We start from the raw sequence: 18,439 nt of genomic DNA, 5'->3' as shown, positions 1-18,439 counted from the left end.
ACCCAGGGATCAAACCTGCATCTCCTGCACACAGGCAGATTCTTTACCACTGTATACTATAGATACTTTGGTCTTGCTGACATGAGACAATTTTTAAAAGAAAACTTATAGTTCCTTAAGAGAGTGAAAGGGCTCCTGAGGCATCTGTCAGCTGTTCTCAAACTTCTGCACTAAAGAGTCACATGGTCTCATTTACATATGTAGATTTCTAAGCCCCAACACAGCAATTCTCATTTAGTAGGTCTTCAATATGTTACCTTCCTAGAAGGTTAATTTAAAAGTTTGAATAATAAATTACAACTTTTTACTCCATTTTTAGAATTTTAGGACTGCACATACAGCAAGTAAACATTTGTGCACTTTATGTTTCTCTGTTTCAAAACAGCATACATCCCTGGATGGCAGTAACTGCCCACTTGGGAACCTAGTGGTGACTAAGTGGTGACTTAGTAACCTCCCTGCTGAGGAGGTCAGCAGACTTAGTGCCCATTTTACAGAGGGAGAAAAAGAGTACAAAAGAGGAAAACTCTCTGGCTTCAGGTGACACACCCATGAGAACTTGCAGGAAGATTGGAAATTGTGTCTCCGATTTTCTTTCAGCAGAAACTGACACAGCAATAACTAGCCTTGGGTATCTACTGTGAATCAGAGTTCAAACCAAGGAAAAGAGATGCAGATGCAAAGAGAAACACTGTTCCTTTCCTTTCTTCTTTCTTTTTTTGAACCAGATTTCTTCGAAACATAAGGTTATGTAAGGGGAGGAGGAGGACTATGCATTTCAAGACTTTCTCGATCAGATTCTAACAAATTAATATTTGAAAATTCATTTATTCAGGGACACACATTGCTTAAAATATTCCTCTCTACAGGGAGAATTTCAGCCTGGGTCTGGCAGCTTTCTACGGTTTTGGTTAGGTGAACAGTGTTATGTCAAGAATAGTCCTCTGATCTGGGGAGTTGGGATTCAAGTTATTGAATTCAGAACAAAAGGAAATTCTGATTCCCCTTCAACCCAGGAGCCAGAGACTGAAAACCATAGGAGTCTAATTTAAAATGTTTTCTGAGGGTGGGAGTAGGGAAATCACAGCCCAAAGAGAGTCAGGTAGAACTTGATCAGATAACTTTACCACATTTGGTGGTCACACAAACTAATTTTCCTAAAATTATACCCAAAAAAGACGGGAACCCAAGAATTTGGGCTGGCATAGTACACACTTTCAACCGTGGAAGCCCATAGGGAATGTCTAACCTTTTCTCTTGGTCTGAGGAATCCCAGTCAAGCAAAGAGTAACTGTCACCTACCTACAACAAATAGCATCTTTGAGGACACCCACCAGTGCCATGGGCCGGCCAGCCAGCCAGAAGGCAGCTTCCCTGGGGACTACAAGCTACTTAAGTAGCCTAATGCAGCTGCTACACTTCCAGGAAGCACCAGCTACCCCATACACCACTCACTTTGCAGCTCCTCCACTGCCTTCATCATTGTCTGAAGATGATGACGTAGAAGAACCAGGAAAGTATGCTGAGTCCACGTGATTGGGACTGCCGCTTGGAGCTGGGTTGATTGGGGAGGACCGTTCATACAGTGGGGTATGTTTTCCTTCATGAGGAATGTTACTGTAGTTCTGCTCAGTCAGATTCTTTCCGCTGGTTTCCAAGGTGAGAGCCGGCTCAGCGAGGTTGTACTGGTGTGGACCCTGGCCCGGAGCACCTGGGCTGGGCACCTGGGGGGCCTTAAACAGAGCATACAAATCACACGTGCACACACACTGCATGGCCCAAAACACATCAGCATAACCCGGTCTTGGCTAAATTTTAATTCAACAAACTCTGGCACCTACTTCACATATTATGAGTGTTAAGAAATTATCTTAGCATTCACTAAGATTTAATTCATATGTAGCTTTCAAGGCAGCTGTCCCCCACGCCAAGGCTGGGCAGACCAGCTAAGGATGGACAGGAAAGGCCTTACCACAGGCTTTGCTTGCAGAGAGGTCTGTGGAATGTTGAGCATCTGGGGGGGGACATACGGTGGCACTATCCCAGGCATTCCAAACGGATTTGGTCTGGCTGTTTCATCAATACGGAAAGAAAACAATAAACAACTGTGAGTAGGACATTCCCCAAGACACAGCACAGCTAACACACATTGCCATCTGACTTACACCTCCAGGATGCGAGTACATCACTGGCTCCACTCCCAAGAAACATTTAGAAATTCATGTTTAATACTAAAAAATATTTAATCTTATGATGATCAATTTCATACACGAGGGCTAGATTTCTAACTTTCAAGAATTTTCAATTACTATCTGACAATGTTTCTGTTTAGGTTCATTTCCTTGAATGCCTGGTTTGTCTCTGTCTGTAACCTAACAGATGTTCTCATTCTCTGCTTACTGCTGACAAAGCTGGAAGCCCTGTAGTACTCTAGGTTCCAAAGGAATAAAAGGACACAGCACTTTCCCTACCGTATGTGAGGCAATAGAATTCTTCAATTTAAACTAAAACTAGGTTCTAAGCCACTAGCACGCTTTTAAGTATAAAAAGTGAAATGTGGTAGTTGCTATCTATAGTCCTGTTTTTCTTTTCATTGTTAAGGAAACCATGATCAGGTTACACATGCATTACACAGGCAATGCAGAGTCAGTAACTTGGCATTTTGTGCTTCCTGAGAAGATGACTTTATAAACCTGTTCTGATGTACGCTGAGGTTTGCTCTTCATTATCGTCGTGCTAACTTATAAAATTGAAGTATAGAATAGAAACCATGCAGAGAAGTCACCCCAAACATAGCATCAGCCAGGACTGGGGCCCCTATCAACTTAAAGACATGACATAAAGCAATCAACTCAGTCTGAGGTCAAGAAAACGCCACATCCACCACATTCAGTCTCCTTGCAGATCTGAGGAGAGGAGGGGCCAGCATGAGCAAGGCCGGCAGGACAACGGACTGAGCATGCACTGATAGCGATTAGTGCGGCCCTTGTGCTAAATACACTTCAAAATATTACGCTTTACTGATGTGATAAAAATGAGGAGACTTCTTAGGGCTCTGTGGAGTGCCTGAGAAGATGGTCTATGAAGGAAAGCACGGATACTACGCGACCGGACGGTGGCATCAGGACTCAGATTGCATTAGACACAGAAAACACACTCGGAGAGAACACAAAACAGACACGACTGAAACCCCCGTGGCCACATGGTCTCTTCATTAGGTTTCATTTAAAAACAGAACAAAACAAAGTCTAGAGTTCAGTTCAGTCGCTCAGTCGTGTCCGACTCTTTGCAACCCCATGAATCGCAGCATGCAAGGCCTCCCTGTCCATCACCAACTCCCAGAGTCTACCCAAACCCAAGCCCATCGAGTCGGTGATGCCATCCAACCATCTCATCCTCTGTTATCCCCTTCTCCTCCTGCCCTCAATCATTCCCAGCATTAGGGTCTTTTCCAATGAGTCAGCTCTTCACATGAGGTGGCCAAAGTATTGGAGTTTCAGCTTCAACATCAGTCCGTTCAATGAACATCCACGACTGATCTCCTTTAGGATGGACTGGTTGGATCTCCTTGCAGCCCAAGGGACTCTCAAGAGTCTTCTCCAACACCACAGTTCAAAAGCATCAATTCTTCAGCACTCAGCTTTCTTCACCGTCCAACTCTTACATCCATATGTGACCACTGGAAAAACCATAGCCTTGACTAGATGGAACTTTGTTGGCAAAGTAATGTCTCTGCTTTTTAACATGCTGTCTAGGTTGGTCATAACTTGTCTAGGTTGGTCATAACTTTCCTTCCAAGGAGTAAGCATCTTTTAATTTCATGGCTGCAAGCACCATCTGCAGTGATTTTGGAGCCCCCAAAAATAAAGTATGACACTGTTTCCACTGTTTCCCCATCTATTTCCCATGGAGTGATGGGACCAGATGCCATGATCTTAGTTTTCTGAACGTTGAGATTTAAGCCAACTTTTTCACTCTCCTCTTTCACTTTCATCAAGAGGCTCTTTAGTTCTTCTTGGCTTTCTGCCAGAAGGGTGGTGTCATCTGCATATCTGAGGTTATTCATATTTCTCCCAGCAATCTTGATTCCAGCTTGTGCTTCCTCCAGCCCAGCATTTCTCATGATGTACTCTGCATATAAGTTAAATAAGCAGGGTGACAATATACAGCCTTGTCGTACTCCTTTTCCTATTTGGAACCAGTCTGTTGTTCCATGTCCAGTTGTAACTGTTGCTTCCTGACCTGCATACAGGTTTCTCAAGAGACAGGTCAGATGGTCTGGTATTCCCATCTCTTTCAGAATTTTCCACAGTTTATTGTGATCCACACAGTCAAAGGCTTTGGCATGGTCAGTAAAGCAGAAATAGATGTTTTTCTGGAACTCTCTTGCTTTTTCGATGATCCAGCAGATGTTGGCAATTTGATCTCTGCCTTTTCTAAAACCAGCTTGAACATCTGGAAGTTCACAGTTCACATATTGCTGAAGCCTGGCTTGGAGAATTTTGAGCATTACTTTACTAGCGTGTGAGATGAGTACAATTGTGTGGTAGTTTGAGCATTCTTTGGCACTGCCTTTCTTTGGGATTGGAATGAAAACTGACCTTTTCCAGTCCTGTGGCCACTGCTGAGTGTTCCAAATTTGCTGGCATAGTAAGTGCAGCACCTTCACAGCATCATCTTTCAGGATTTGAAACAGCTCAACTGGAATTCCATCACCTCCACTAGCTTTGTTCGTAGTGATGCTTTCTAAAGGCCCACTTGACTTCATATTCCAGGATGTCTGGCTCTAGGTGAGTGATCACATCATTGTGATTATCGGGGTCATGAAGATCTTTTTTGTACAGTTCTTCTGTGTATTCTTGCCACCTCTTCTTAACATCTTCTGCTTCTGTTAGGTCCATACCATTTCTGTCCTTTATCGAGCCAATCTTTGCATGAAATGTTTCCTTGATATCTCTAATTTTCTTGAAGAAGTCTCTAGTCTTTCCTATTCTGTTGTTTTCCTCTATTTCTTTGCATTGATCGCTGGGGAAGGCTTTCTTATCTCTCCTCGCTATTCTTTGGAACTCTGCATTCAGATGGGAATATCTTTCCTTTTCTCCTTGCATTTTGCTTCTCTTCTTTTCGCAGCTATTTGTAAGGCCTCCTCAGACAGCCATTTTGCTTTTTTGCATTTCTTTTCCGTGGGGATGGTCTTGATCCCTGTCTCCTGTACACTGTCACGAACCTCTGTCCATAGTTCCTCAAGCACTCTGTCTATCAGATCTAGTCCCTTAAATCTATTTCTCACTTCCACTGTATAAGCATAAGGGATTTGATTTAGGTCATACCTGAATGGTCTAGTGGTTTTCCCTACTTTCTTCAATTTAAGTCTGAATTTGGCAATAAGGAGTTCATGATCTGAGCCACAGTCCACTCCCGTCTTGTTTTTGCTGACTGTATAGAGTTTTTCCATCTTTGGCTGCAAAGAATATAATCAATCTGATTTCGGTGTTGACCATCTGGTGATGTCCATGTGTAGAGTCTTCTCTTGTGTTGTTGGAAGAGGGTGTTTGCTATGACACAAATGTCATTTAGCACAGGAAGAGTGCTTTTCTTACCTCAAAATCCAAGTGACACCAGGTGAAAAACAAACAACCCACAAATCACAAACTATTTGTCAAGAAAAATAAACACACATTTAATTCAAAAAATTACTGTTGCTGTTCAGTGACTAAGTCATGTCTGACTCTTTACGACCCCATGAACTGCAGCACACAGGCTTCCCTGTCCTTCACTATCTTCTGGAATTTGCTCAAACTCATGTCCATTGAGTCAGTGATGCCATCCAACCATCTCATCCTCTGCCACCTCCTTCTCCTCCTGCCCTCAATCTTTCCCAGCATCAGGGTTTTTTCCAATGAGTTGGCTCTTTACATCAGGTGACCAAAATATTGGAGCTCCAGCTTCAGCATGAGTCCTTTCAATGAATATTCTGGGTTAATTTCCTTTAGGATTTACTGGTTTGATCTCCTTGCTGTCCAAGGGACTCTCAAGAGTCTTCTCCAGCACCATAGTTCAAAAGCATCAATTTTGGGCACCCAGCCTTCTTCATGGTCCAACTCTCACATCCATACATGACTACTGGAAAACCATAGGGTTGACTAGACGGATCTTTGTTGGTAAAGTAATATCTCTCCTTTTTAATATGCTGTCTAGGTTTGTCATAGTTTTCCTTCCGAGGAGCAAGTGTCTTTTAATTTCACGGCTGCAGTCACCATCCGCAGTGATTTTGGAGCCCAAGAAAATAAAATCTGTCACTGTTTCCATTTTTTCCCCATCTATTTGCTATGACGTGATGGGACCAGATGCTATGATCTTAGTTTTTTGAATGCTGAGTTTTAAGCCAGCTTTTTCACTCTCTTCTTTCACCTTCATCAAGAGGTTCTTGAGTTCCTCTTCTCTTTCTGCCATTAAAGTGGTTTATCACCTGCATATCTGAGGTTGTTGATATTTCTCCCAGTGATCCTGATTCCACCTCATGATTCATCCAGCCTAGCATTTCATATGATGTACTCTGCACAGAAGTCAAATAAACAGGGTGACAATAACGCCTTAATGTATTCCTTTCACAATTTTGAACCAGTCCATTGTTCCAGGTAAAGTTCTAACTGTTGCTTCTTGACCTGTATTCAGGTTTCCCAGGAGACAGGTAAGGTGGTCTGGTATTTCCATCTCTTTAAGAGTTTTCCACATTTTGTTGTGATCCACACAGTCAAAGGTTTTAGCATAATCAATGAAGCAGAAGTAGATGTTTTTCTGGAATCCTCTAGCTTTTCTATGATGCAATGGATGTTGGCAATTTGATCCCTGGTTCTTCTGCCTTTTCTAAATCCAGCTTGCACGTATGGAAGTTCTCGGTTCACATACTGCTAAAGCCTAACTTGAGGGATTCTGAGCATTACCTTGCTAGCATGTGAAATGAGCACAATTGTACAGTAGTTTGAACATTCTTTGGCATTGCCCTTCTTTGGAATTGGAATGAAAACTGACCTTTTCCAGTCCTGTGGCCACTGCTGAGTTTTCCAAATTTACTGGCATATTCAGTGTAGCAGTTTACCAGCATCATCTTTTAGGATTTGAAAGGGTCAACTGGAATTCCATCACTTCTACTAGCTTTGTTTGTAGTAACGCTTCCTAAGGCCCACTTGACTTCACACTCCAGGATGTCTGGCTCTAGAGTAGTGACCACACCATCACTGCTCTCTGGGTCATTAGGACCTTTTTAATACAGTTCTATGTATTCTTTCCACCTCTTTCTAATCTCGTCTACTTCTGTTAGGTCCTTGTAGTTTCTGCCCTTTATTGTGCCTATCTTTGCAAGAAAATCCCCATGGAAAAGAAATGCAAAAAAGCAAAATGGCTGTCTGAGGAGGCCTTACAGATAGCTGGGAAGAGAAGAGAAGCAAAAAGCAAAGGAGAAAAGGAAAGATATTCCCATCTCAATGCAGAGTTCCAAAGAATAGCAAGGAGAGATAAGAAAGCCTTCCTCAGCAATCAGTGCAAAGAAATAGAGGAAAACAAGAGATTGGGAAAGACTAGAGATCTCTTCAAGAAAATTAGAGATACCAAAGGAACATTTCATGCAAAGATAGGCTCGATAAAGGACAGAAATGGTATGGACCTAACAGAAGCAGAAGATATTAAGAAGAGGTGGCAAGAATACACAGAAGAACTGTACAAAAAAGATCTTCACGACCCAGATAATCACGATGGTGTGATCACTCACCTAGAGCCAGACATCCTGGAATATGAAGTCAAGTGGGCCTTGGAAAGCATCACTACGAACAAAGCTAGTGGAGGTGATGGAATTCCAGTTGAGCTATTTCAAATCCTCAAAGGTGATGCTGTGAAAGTGCTGCACTCGATATGCCAGCAAATTTGGAACACTCAGCAGTGGCCACAGGACTGGAAAAGGTCAGTTTTCGTTCCAATCCCAAAGAAAGGCAATGCCAAAGAATGCTCAAACTACCGCACAATTGCACTCATCTCACATGCTAGTAAAATAATGCTCAAAGTTCTCCAAGACAGGCTTCAGCAATACGTGAACCGTGAACTTCCAGATGTTCAAGCTGGTTTTAGAAAAGGCAGAGGAACCAGAGATCAAATTGCCAATATCCGCTGGATCATCGAAAAAGCAAGAGAGTTCCAGAAAAACATCTATTTCTGCTTTATTGACTATGCCAAAGCCTTTGACTGTGTGGATCACAATAAACTGTGGAAAATTCTGGGAGAGATGGGAATACCAGACCATCTGACCTGTCTCTTGAGAAACCTGTATGCAGGTCAGGAAGCAACAGTTACAACTGGACATGGAACAACAGACTGGTTCCAAATAGGAAAAGGAGTATGTCAAGGCTGTATATTGTCACCCTGCTTATTTAACTTATATACAGAGTACATCATGAGAAACGCTGAGCTGGAAGAAACACAAGCTGGAATCAAGATTGCCGGAAGACATATCAGTAACCTCAGATATGCGGATGACACCACCCTTATGGCAGAGCGAAGAAGAACTAAAGAGCCTCTTGATGAAGGTGAAGGAGGAGAGTGAAAAAGTTGGCTTAAAGCTCAACATTCAGAAAACTAAGATCATGGCATCTGGTCCCATCACTCCATGGGAAATAGATGGGGAAACAGTGGAAACAGTGTCAGACTTTATTTTTGGGGGCTCCAAAATCACTGCTGATGGTGACTGCAGCCATGAAATTAAAAGACGCTTACTCCTTGGAAGGAAGGTTATGGCCAACCTAGATAGCATATTTAAAAGCAGAGACATTACTTTGCCAACAAAAGTCCATCTAGTCAAGGCTATGGTTTTTCCAGTGGTCACGTATGGATGTGAGAGTTGGACGGTGAAGAAAGCTGAGCGCCGCAGAATTGATGCTTTTGAGCTGTGGTGTTGGAGAAGACTCTTGAGAGTCCCCTGGACTGTAAGGAGATCCAATCAATCCATCCTAAAGGAGATCAATCCTGGGTATTCATTGGAAGGTCTGATGTTGAAGCTGAAACTCCAATACTTTGGCCACCTCATGCGAAGGGTTGACTCATTGGAAAAGACCCTAATGCTGGGTAGGATTGGGGGCGGGAGGAGAAGGGGACGACAGAGGATGAGATGGTTGGATGGCATCACCAACTCGATGGGCATGGGTTTGGGTAGACTCCGGGAGTTGGTGATGGACAGGGAGGCCTGGCGTGCTGCAGTTCATGGGGTCGCAAAGAGTCGGACACGACTGAGCGACTGAACTGAACTGAACTTGCATGAAATTTTCCCTTGGTATCTCTAATTTTCTTGTAGAGATCTCTAGTCTTTTCCCATTCTATTGTTTTCCTCTATTTCTTTGTATTGTTCACTGAAGAAGGCTTTCTTATCTCTCCTTGCTATTCTCTCGAACTCTGCATTCAGTTGGGTATATCTTTCCCTTTCTCACTTTGCCTTCTTGCATTTTTTTTTCTTTAGGATGGTTTTGGTCACTGCCTCCTGTACAATGTTAACCTCCATCCATAGCTTTTCAGGCACACTGTCTATCAGATCTAATCCTTTGAATCTACTTGTCATTTACACTGTATAATCATAAGGGATCTGTTTTAGGTCATACCTGAATGGCCTAGTGGTTTTCCCTACTTTCTTCAATCTAAGGCTGAATTTTGCAAAAAAGAGCTGATGATCTGAGCCACAGTCAGCTCCAGGTCTTGTTTTTGACTGTATAGAGTTTCTCCATCTTTGGCTGCAAACAATATAATCAATCTGATTTCAGTACTGACCATCTGGTAATGTACATGTGATATCCGCCCCCCAAAATAATAACATGCCCCAAATGCACCCTCTCATTCACTGAAAGAACACTGAGAGCACTGAGGCTTGGGCCATTGCTCACTTCTTACTACCCTAGAGAGTCAGGAGCCTCGGAAGTCATGATCTGTTGGAAGATCCCATCTCCTAGTTCCTGGAGCTCAAGTTGGAAATGCCACAATTCTCTGATCCCAGCCTGGATGGACAGAAACGGTGGCCCAGCTTCCACCTTTCGCTGAACAGAGGGCTGCAGGACAAACAGCTGGGAATGGTGACATTGGTACATGTGCATATGGGGCTGATGGCCCATCTACACACATGTCCACATGCTCACATACAGGCAAATGTTCACCTCACACACTTACATGAACACATACATTCACCACACAGACATACAATCACATTTTTGTGCACTCACACACACAAGGAGACACTCCAATCAAACAGTTAAGTCCATGAGTTAACAAACCTCCAAGTATGAGATACATGATGCTATTATAACTGTTAAAAGTCCCTTACCTGGTGATCATGAATTTTAGCTAGATTTTGGGTGAGAGTATTATGAAATCCACTCAAGCTCTAATACTATAACTTAAATCACTGTAAAAAGTCTAGTTTACCATCCCTTATAGCTGACCTGCCATACTTAACTTCCAAGTAATAAGAATGAGAGACTGGACCCTTCAATTATACATCAGTTTTCAAGTGAAGATGAACACTTATGTTTCACTCTATTTTTGACCATATCATATGCTACAAACTTCCTGAAAGCACACGCTTTCCCTAAAAAAAAAAAAAGAAAGAAACCCTCCAATACAAACATACACATAAAATTATAACTTAAAAGCAAAGATTCCCAAGGAGAGAATATTTTCTAAAGTCATATTTCAATCACTGACCTCAAACTTTTGAGAACCCACAGAACTAGCTACTCTTCTGTCATAACCTAGTCTCTTAAGTGAATTAATTTGTCTAAATTTCTCTGATGGCTGCAGAAATTCCTGATAAGCAAGGGCCTGCCTCTGCGTATTGCATGCCTTCTTGTAAATCAGTTCTTGTTCTCAATGCCCTCATACAGCTAAGCAGAATCATTGTCTGTCTTCTGTGTGACAAGGCGTCTTTCTCAAAATTGACACCAGTGCACAGAGTGGAGATTAACACCACCAGTTTCTCATTCTCTTCCTTTCACAAATACTTACTAACAGAGGCAGACTTTTGTTCAAGTATGCAGAATGCAGACAGATGAAAGGAGAAACAAGTGTTTAATTACTATATGAAAAATATTTTCTTTATTAAAAAATATGTAAATATTAAACACTTAAGAATAAGAGAAAGAAAGCATGCATTACAGCCCTTTCAATTGTTCTTAGTTAGCTGTGAACTGTCATACCTAAGACACGTTGTGTAGCATCCACTCTCTTGAACTACTCACTGTGCCTGTATGAAGCTAACCATATCTTTCTCTAGATTAAAGTAAGATTTATTCATCTATTACTAGGCATATTACTGTGATGATGTTACATTAAATAAACAGCAGTAGCAAAGTAATATTCTAAAAATATTTGAGATGGGTGTTGATATGTGATTTTCAAGTGTTGCACAAAAAACACAGCTTTGAAAAATTAAAGATGAAATAAATCAGTATATTCCCTACCACTAACTAGCTTTCAGTGCCTGTAAAAAACAATGCAAAATTTTTGAACTATGGTAACCATTTTGACACATTTACTCAATACCAATATTCTACAGAAATTAAGGCACAAAGTTATATGAAGGAGAATTTTACATAATTTGTTTTCATCCTTGGGCTTCCCTGGTGGCTCAGACGGTAAAGAATCCACCTGCAATGCAGGAGACCTGGGTTCAATCCCTGTGGTTTGGGAAGATCCCCTGGAGAAGGAAATGGCAACCCATTCCAGGATTTTTGCCTGGAGAATCCCATGGACAAGAGTCATCTGATGGGCTACAGTCCATGGAGTCGCAAAGAGTCAGACATGACTGAGCAACTAACACCTCTCCCAAATAAATAACTTCTGAAAGAAAGTTCGGGAAGGGAACAGTGGGAACCAACAGGACACTGGTGTGGCCTATGAAGCCTGGTAGTTCTGGCTGGATTGCAGACCAGGCGTGAGGGCTCAGCCAAGGGAGTCATGGGGCTTTCTGGGAAGGGGGAGAAAGAAATCATCTCGGGCTTTTAGAAGATTGAACTTAGTTTCCAGTGAGTACCAACTCCCAAGAGCTCAGAGCTGGGGCAGCTGATGCCAGCCTAGAGCATCAGCTGGCAAGACCACACAGTTAAAGTCAGAGGTCACCATCCAGGAGAGAAGCCCCCACAATGGAAGATTAAGTATGGGGCCAAGAAAAGTAAGATCATGAATAAAGAAGGAGGTACCTGAAAGAATTACAAGCAATGAAAAACAGTCTGGGGAAGCACATTTCAGGTCAACATAAAGACCTTTCTGAGAACTAGAGTAGTTCATCAGTGATGGCACTGCTTTGAGTGCTTAACTGTTGTAGCAATATTCCATGGTTGGGAGGTAGTCTAGTGCTTACACAGAATCCCCGGCTATCCAAGTTTTTTCTGTCCCTGAGTGTAAATAGCATGTGCATGGACCTCAAAGGATACATCATGATTCAAATCCACGTGTTACCTGAGTCCTACAGAGCAGTGACAAGTTTATCCCAAATTTTACTCAAATCTATTAAATTCCTGGGTTCACTTAATCAGGTTTGAATTGTAGACATTAAACAGCAAAAGAAAAGAACTCTTAAATCTCATCTAGCCACCTACACGGTTTATGGTAAACCAAGACAAAGTAGTTTCTGTCCATCTGTGAATTCTAAAAAGCACAACGTCAAAGAAAAGTCTAAAGGCCTTTATTCGGAAGTCACCGATAAACTGAAATGGCAGTCCCCTTGTGTCACTGAATCTGAGAAGCTACCAACACACCTGATGACAAGCTGTGTCCACCTCAGGAAGACACACTTGCAGGTTTGTAAACCAGACAACAACTAAAAGGAGACATATTTTCAGTTCTTTCAAAATGACTAATTTTCAGGTTTTTTTTTTTTTAATGATCTTTCAAAAAACCACAAGACCAGACAGCTTATCGCACTTCATATCACATCAACTGAAATAAACTCACTAAGAACTGAATGAAAGGTCACAGGAATGGACTGAGAGACTCCCATGACCTGCATGAGAATTAACAAGAAAGAAGGAGAAAGAATAAATGGACTTTCTATTTAACATGATAGCATCTTAGCTTCTGTCTGGCAGCATCTATTCTGTCAGACCCCTGGGGGCTTGATGTCAATGCCATTTGCATTAGCTTTAAAAAGATAAAAACTGAAAAAGATGAGCATGCACACATCTCAAAAAAAAAAAAAAAGGGCAAACAGGATGGCAGGTATAATACAGTATTTAATTAACAATCAAAACACTATGATTATTCCATATATGAGGTAAAGAAATACAAAAATCTTAAGAAGGGGACAGACATGACTTCTAGAAAAGCCTAATATAAATTAGCCCCCAACTAAAATAAATAAATTTATTTAAAAAAAAAAAAAGAAAGAAAAGAAAATCCTAATGTATTTCTTTGAAAACATCTGTTCCACCTGTTTAGTGGGTACCCTAATGCTCGTGATACTATCCTCTGTATTTTTCAGTTACATTTAAAGCTTTCCATGGTAAGAAAATTTAAGCAAAAATACTGGGAAAAGTGGGTTTAGTAAACAAAGTTTTAAAGAATGAATATTATATAACTTTTTAAAGAATGCCAAATTTCAAGAACTTATTTTTGAAGTATAGCAACAGTATAATGTCAAATACTTGGTGACAATAAAATTTTTTTTAAATGATCACTGTAACAGTTAAAAAAAAAAAACTTAACATTCTAGATGTTGACCACAGGACATGGTTAAGTAGATTACAGCACATCCCCACTGTGAAACATTAAACAAGCTTTAAAAACACTAAGGCAGAAAAAAAAAAACCTACTACAAAAGTAAACCTTTGTGAAGTCACAACAAAGTCCCAAAGTTACACTGTTGGGTGGGGACAAGGCAAGTTGCCTTATATGGATCCTGTGGCCTGGCTACAGCCAGCGATTGCAGCAGGAGGCCCTGCATAGTGAGCCTGGGTGCATGGGCAATGGCAGCAGGTGGATGAGGTCCTGAGGGCAATGTCACCTGGCGTGCAGTGACAGCTAAGGAGCTCAACAAAACCACAGGAGCAATGCCATCACCCTCTGTTCTGGTCAGGTCACACTATGGACTCTGCACAGCTTCTGTGTCCCACAGTGGACCTGAACAGGCAACCCTGGGTCCTGGAGACCTAAGAGCCTCTTCTCATCAGCCAAGGAAGCCCAGCAGGCACCATATCTTTCTTCACAGACTGTCTTCATGTTCAGGGGGGACATTTCCTGACCATTCCCTCCCATGCTGAGATTGCATGTTGTCGGGGAGGTAGAGCTATATTTTCAAAAAGATTGTCAACACAACCTAGAAAGCCTGGCAACAAACAACAGAACAGTTTGCTGAGCACCATGCAGACTGTGCATCCACGGGAAGCTACCTTCTCATGACATCAGAAAGTGATGCCTTCCAGCCAAGTCATGGTCCAGAATGACAGCCCACTGAATGGTTCTTACTTTTCCCTTATACTGGAACTTGCACCTTTCTGAGCCCCAGTCCCAAGAGCTGGGGTCCAGGAGCATCAACTACAGTGTCTAATTATTCCTCTTAAGACAGGAGGCATTTATGTTCTCCTGTAGATGGGTCACCAGTGGTTGGAACTGAAGTTTACCATTCAGCATTTTGTAAGTCAGGATCCTCTGACCCAGTCTGGAAGAATGTGGCCAGCCTTGAGGGCATGTCAGGACAGGCTGGTGCAGGTCCCTGACCTAGGCAAGTCTGTCCAGATAAAACGCCCATGGGGCCTCTCTACCAGCACCTACAAAGTTTCTATAGCCAGAGGTCCTCTCTTTGTGGTCACTAAATAGAATGTGTTCTTTGCCTTAGTGGTGACAGCTCCTATTTCAAATATGGTTCTCTTTGCACAATTCTCTATTATTTGCACATGCACTGCTGTCCTGACAGATCCCTTGGTCCCCATGAGACGCCCACGTCTGTGCTCCAAGGGACCCGGGGCCACGATCATCTCCCAACTTCCATCTCCCTTCATAGCCCCCCTCTCAGATTTCATCATCCACCTAAAAGTTTAAGTATGTTCAAACCTCCCTCCCATTTCAAGTCCTATCCTTTATGGAAACAATTCAGGTAGATTTGGGGGACTGGTGCTGGCCACCTATCCTACCCTCTTCCATATTTTACAGTATAGAAGAAGGTGCAAAGCTAAAACACTACTTTTCCTAGGATCTCTCACATCTTGCTGAGAACCAGGCAGCCACATGCACCTGTACGGGGTCTGGGAGCTCTGAGTGCCAAGGGCACCTCTTCCTCCTCCCCCCCTCTTCTGACAACTGTTCTTGCCTCAACTTCTCTGGCTGTTGCACTGCTCTTCCTGTATCCCCAGCTCCACCCCCTTTCCTTGACCTGAGGCACACTATCTCAAGACCTCCCTACAGAGTGCCCTCCACAAAAAACCTCCCCAAGGAATCCCACCTATTTCCATGGCTCTAATTAGTACTCAGGGCACACACACAATAAAGAAAAGCAAGGAGACCATTAATACAAAATTCACGGTGCTGGAGTACAGGGGAATGTGTCCAGGGAGAGACAAGGATAGGACTCTGATACTAGTAATACTCCACTGATGTCTGTTCTATTTACTGTACAAATATATTGTGCGTATGATAGCTTCAAAATAATTTTAAATTTTTACAGTGAAAAAGCCTTCAGTGGGCTTTCATGGTCCAAAGAGTAAGTCTAAAATCCAAGGTCCTCACAGCCACTGCACTCCAGCCGGACAAGCATCACCTACTGCTCCTTCCCTTGCTTTGCTATGTTCCAACCACATTCTTGTTTCTTCTACACCCTGTCCTCCACCGCAGAACCTTTACACATTCTGTCTCCTCTGTATATATTCTTACTCTCTATTGTAATCTTGCTAAATTCCGACTTTACACTCAAACCTCACCTAAACATTAATTTAATTGAACAGAACCAAATACTGGTTTAATCAAGTATTGTTTTAAACAGGTTGGTATTCCTTGACTGTCTTGTTACATTCCTGCATGATTCCTCATCTCAATCATCTGAAAGGGCAACAATAGCATCTGTCCTGTCTACTACTGTGAATAAAGGCACTATAAACATTTGCGTGCAGGTTTCTGTGTGAACATCAGTATTCAACTCCATTGGGTAAATACCACGCAGCAGGATTACTGGATCTTATGGTAAGAGTATGTTTGGGTTTGTAAGAAACTGCCACCATGTCTTCAGAGTGGCTGTACCTTCATATTATCCCTACCAGCAAGGAATGAGGATTTCTGTGCCCCACATCCTCACCAGCATTTGGTAGTGACAGTGTGCGGATTGTGGCTATTCTAGTAGGTGTGCAGTGATAGCACATCTGTTTTTTACTGAGGAAGGCCAAGAGGACACACTGCATGCTTTCGCTGATGCAGTGGGCCTCTGTATCATTTGCATGGCTTTTCACAAATAGACAAGGATTGGCTCATGCCTACAGAATCCATATGCACGGACCTGAGGTGGCCTCTAACATCTCTGTGTTATTTGTTATTCTTAAATTCTGCCAATGATTCTGGAGTACAGCTAAGGTTTAAGAACTACTTGTTCATTCAGGGAGCCAAATACTGCTGACAACTCAATTTTGACATATGTTATTTGTGCTTACATTTAGACTGAGGGTTCTCTGGGGATGGTGGATGTTCAATGCAATGATGGAAAGGGAAAAAGTATACTTATCTCTAGATCCCCAATTCCCAACACAGTGTTTCTGATACAGTAAATGCTTAAAAATTAATGTTAATCTCACCTGTAACTTACTTGAAAAATCTACGTAGTAGATATAATTCATAAATATACATAATACAGACAGATATTATATATATCCATTATTATATATATTCATAACCTATAATATATAATTTCTGGGAGTCCACAGTATAAATATAGAACAGACTGGAAAAAGAAAGGGATTATACACTATGCAGACAAGGCCTCCCAGCAATGGGACAGGGAGCATGTGTACTTCCTTCTATAAAGTCCACACCATCCAATAACGGTATGGCGGTCTGAGGCTTTTTTTCCTCAATCCTGCAGAAAACTACCTAGACTCAGACGGAAAAGCATGGAAGACACAGCAGTCACCTCCCAATGCCAGTCCACATGGATCTGGCCAGGAAGGTTTTTCTTTTGAAAATACAGAATCCTGAAGCCAATTAAGATTCTGAAAACTATTCTGTGGTAGAACCTAAAATTCTAGCCAGATTAAGAACTCGAGGTAGAATCAACTCTCCCCATTTTTATTCTCAGTAGTCATACTCCTGAACTTCTACAATGATTCTGTAAGATTTTTTCCCAAAGCTCTACACATATCCTAGTTTCTAAAATGATTCATAGAGACAGGTTCTAATGAACAGAAAGTCATGTTCCGCTGTTGGGTGTTTGAAATTCTGAATGTGTTTTCTTGCAGAATAACATAACAAACTATGATTTGAAAAGACCACTTATCATCAACCTACTGCTTTTAGGAATACTTTTTGTGGAAAATATGTCTTAGGTGCTCATGTGGGATGCCAAGAAAGTATTTCCCTAACTCAAGAAAGCATTTTCCTAACTCTTCTAGGCTTCTGATTTCCATTTAGTGGGTCCCTGCAAAGAAAAAGAAAAGCAGGAAGGCAAAATGGTTATCTGAGGAGGCTTTACAAATAGCTGAAGACAGAAGTGAAAAGCAAGGCAGAAAGGGAAAGGTACATCCAACTAAACGCAGAGTTCCAAAGAATAGCAAGGAGAGACAAGAAGGCCTTCTTCAATGAACAGTGCATAAAAATAAAGGAAAATAACAGAAGGGAAAAGATGAGAAATCTCTTCATGAAAACTGGAAATATCAAGGGAACATTTCACCCAAAGATGGGCACAATCAAGGACAGAAATGGTAGAGACCTAGTAGATGCTGAAGAGATCAAGAAGAGATGAAAGGAATACATGGAAGAACTGTACAGAAAAGGATCTTAATGAACTGGATAACTATGATGGTGTGGTCTGTCACCCACAGCCAGACATTCTGGAGTGTGAAGTTAAGTGGGTCTTAGGAAGCATAAAGCTAATGGATATGACGGAATTCCAGTAGAGCTATTCCACACCCTAAAGGATGATGCTATCAATGTGTCAGCAAATCTGGAAGAGCCAGCAGTCCTTTTCCACAGGACTGGAAAAGGTCAGTCCTCATCCCAATTTCCAAGAAGCGTAGTACGAAAGTTCAAACCATCAGACAATTGCACTCATCTCCCATGCTAGTAAAGTGAAAGTGAAAGTCACTCAGTTCCATTCGACTCTTTGCAACCCCATCAACTATACAGTTCATGAAATTCTCCAAGCCAGAATACTGGAGTGGGTAGCCTTTCCCTTCTCCAGGGGATCTTTCCAACCCAGGGTCTGAACCCAGGTCTCCTGCAT

The 18,439-nt window shown here is 41.9% G+C and overlaps 1 protein-coding gene across 8 annotated transcripts in view; it reads right to left on the bottom strand.

Annotated features, from left to right (window-relative positions):
- FAM120A (family with sequence similarity 120 member A) overlaps positions 1–18,439 on the bottom strand; it is a 116,747-nt gene that overhangs the window by 51,806 nt on the left and 46,502 nt on the right. For 5 of the 8 annotated variants that reach the window (XM_081523772.1, XM_081523795.1, XM_081523740.1 and 2 more), the window contains 2 exons: positions 1,973–2,070; positions 1,456–1,733 (listed from right to left, as the gene is read on the bottom strand). In XM_081523772.1, the coding sequence (XP_081379898.1) occupies positions 1,456–1,733; positions 1,973–2,070 (376 nt within the window). Of the gene's footprint in view, positions 1–81; positions 133–1,455; positions 1,734–1,972; positions 2,071–18,439 lie in introns of all 8 variants that reach the window. The other 3 variants (XM_081523761.1, XM_081523786.1, XM_081523729.1) reach the window with 1 other exon arrangement.

The sequence above is a fragment of the Giraffa tippelskirchi genome, chromosome 1 (genome assembly GCF_054371585.1).
Source record: "Giraffa tippelskirchi isolate mGirTip1 chromosome 1, T2T-mGirTip1v1.2.pri, whole genome shotgun sequence".
Taxonomy (NCBI): domain Eukaryota; kingdom Metazoa; phylum Chordata; class Mammalia; order Artiodactyla; family Giraffidae; genus Giraffa; species Giraffa tippelskirchi.
The sequence above is the reverse complement of the archived record's forward strand: the minus strand, read 5'-3'. Positions and strand labels throughout refer to the sequence as shown.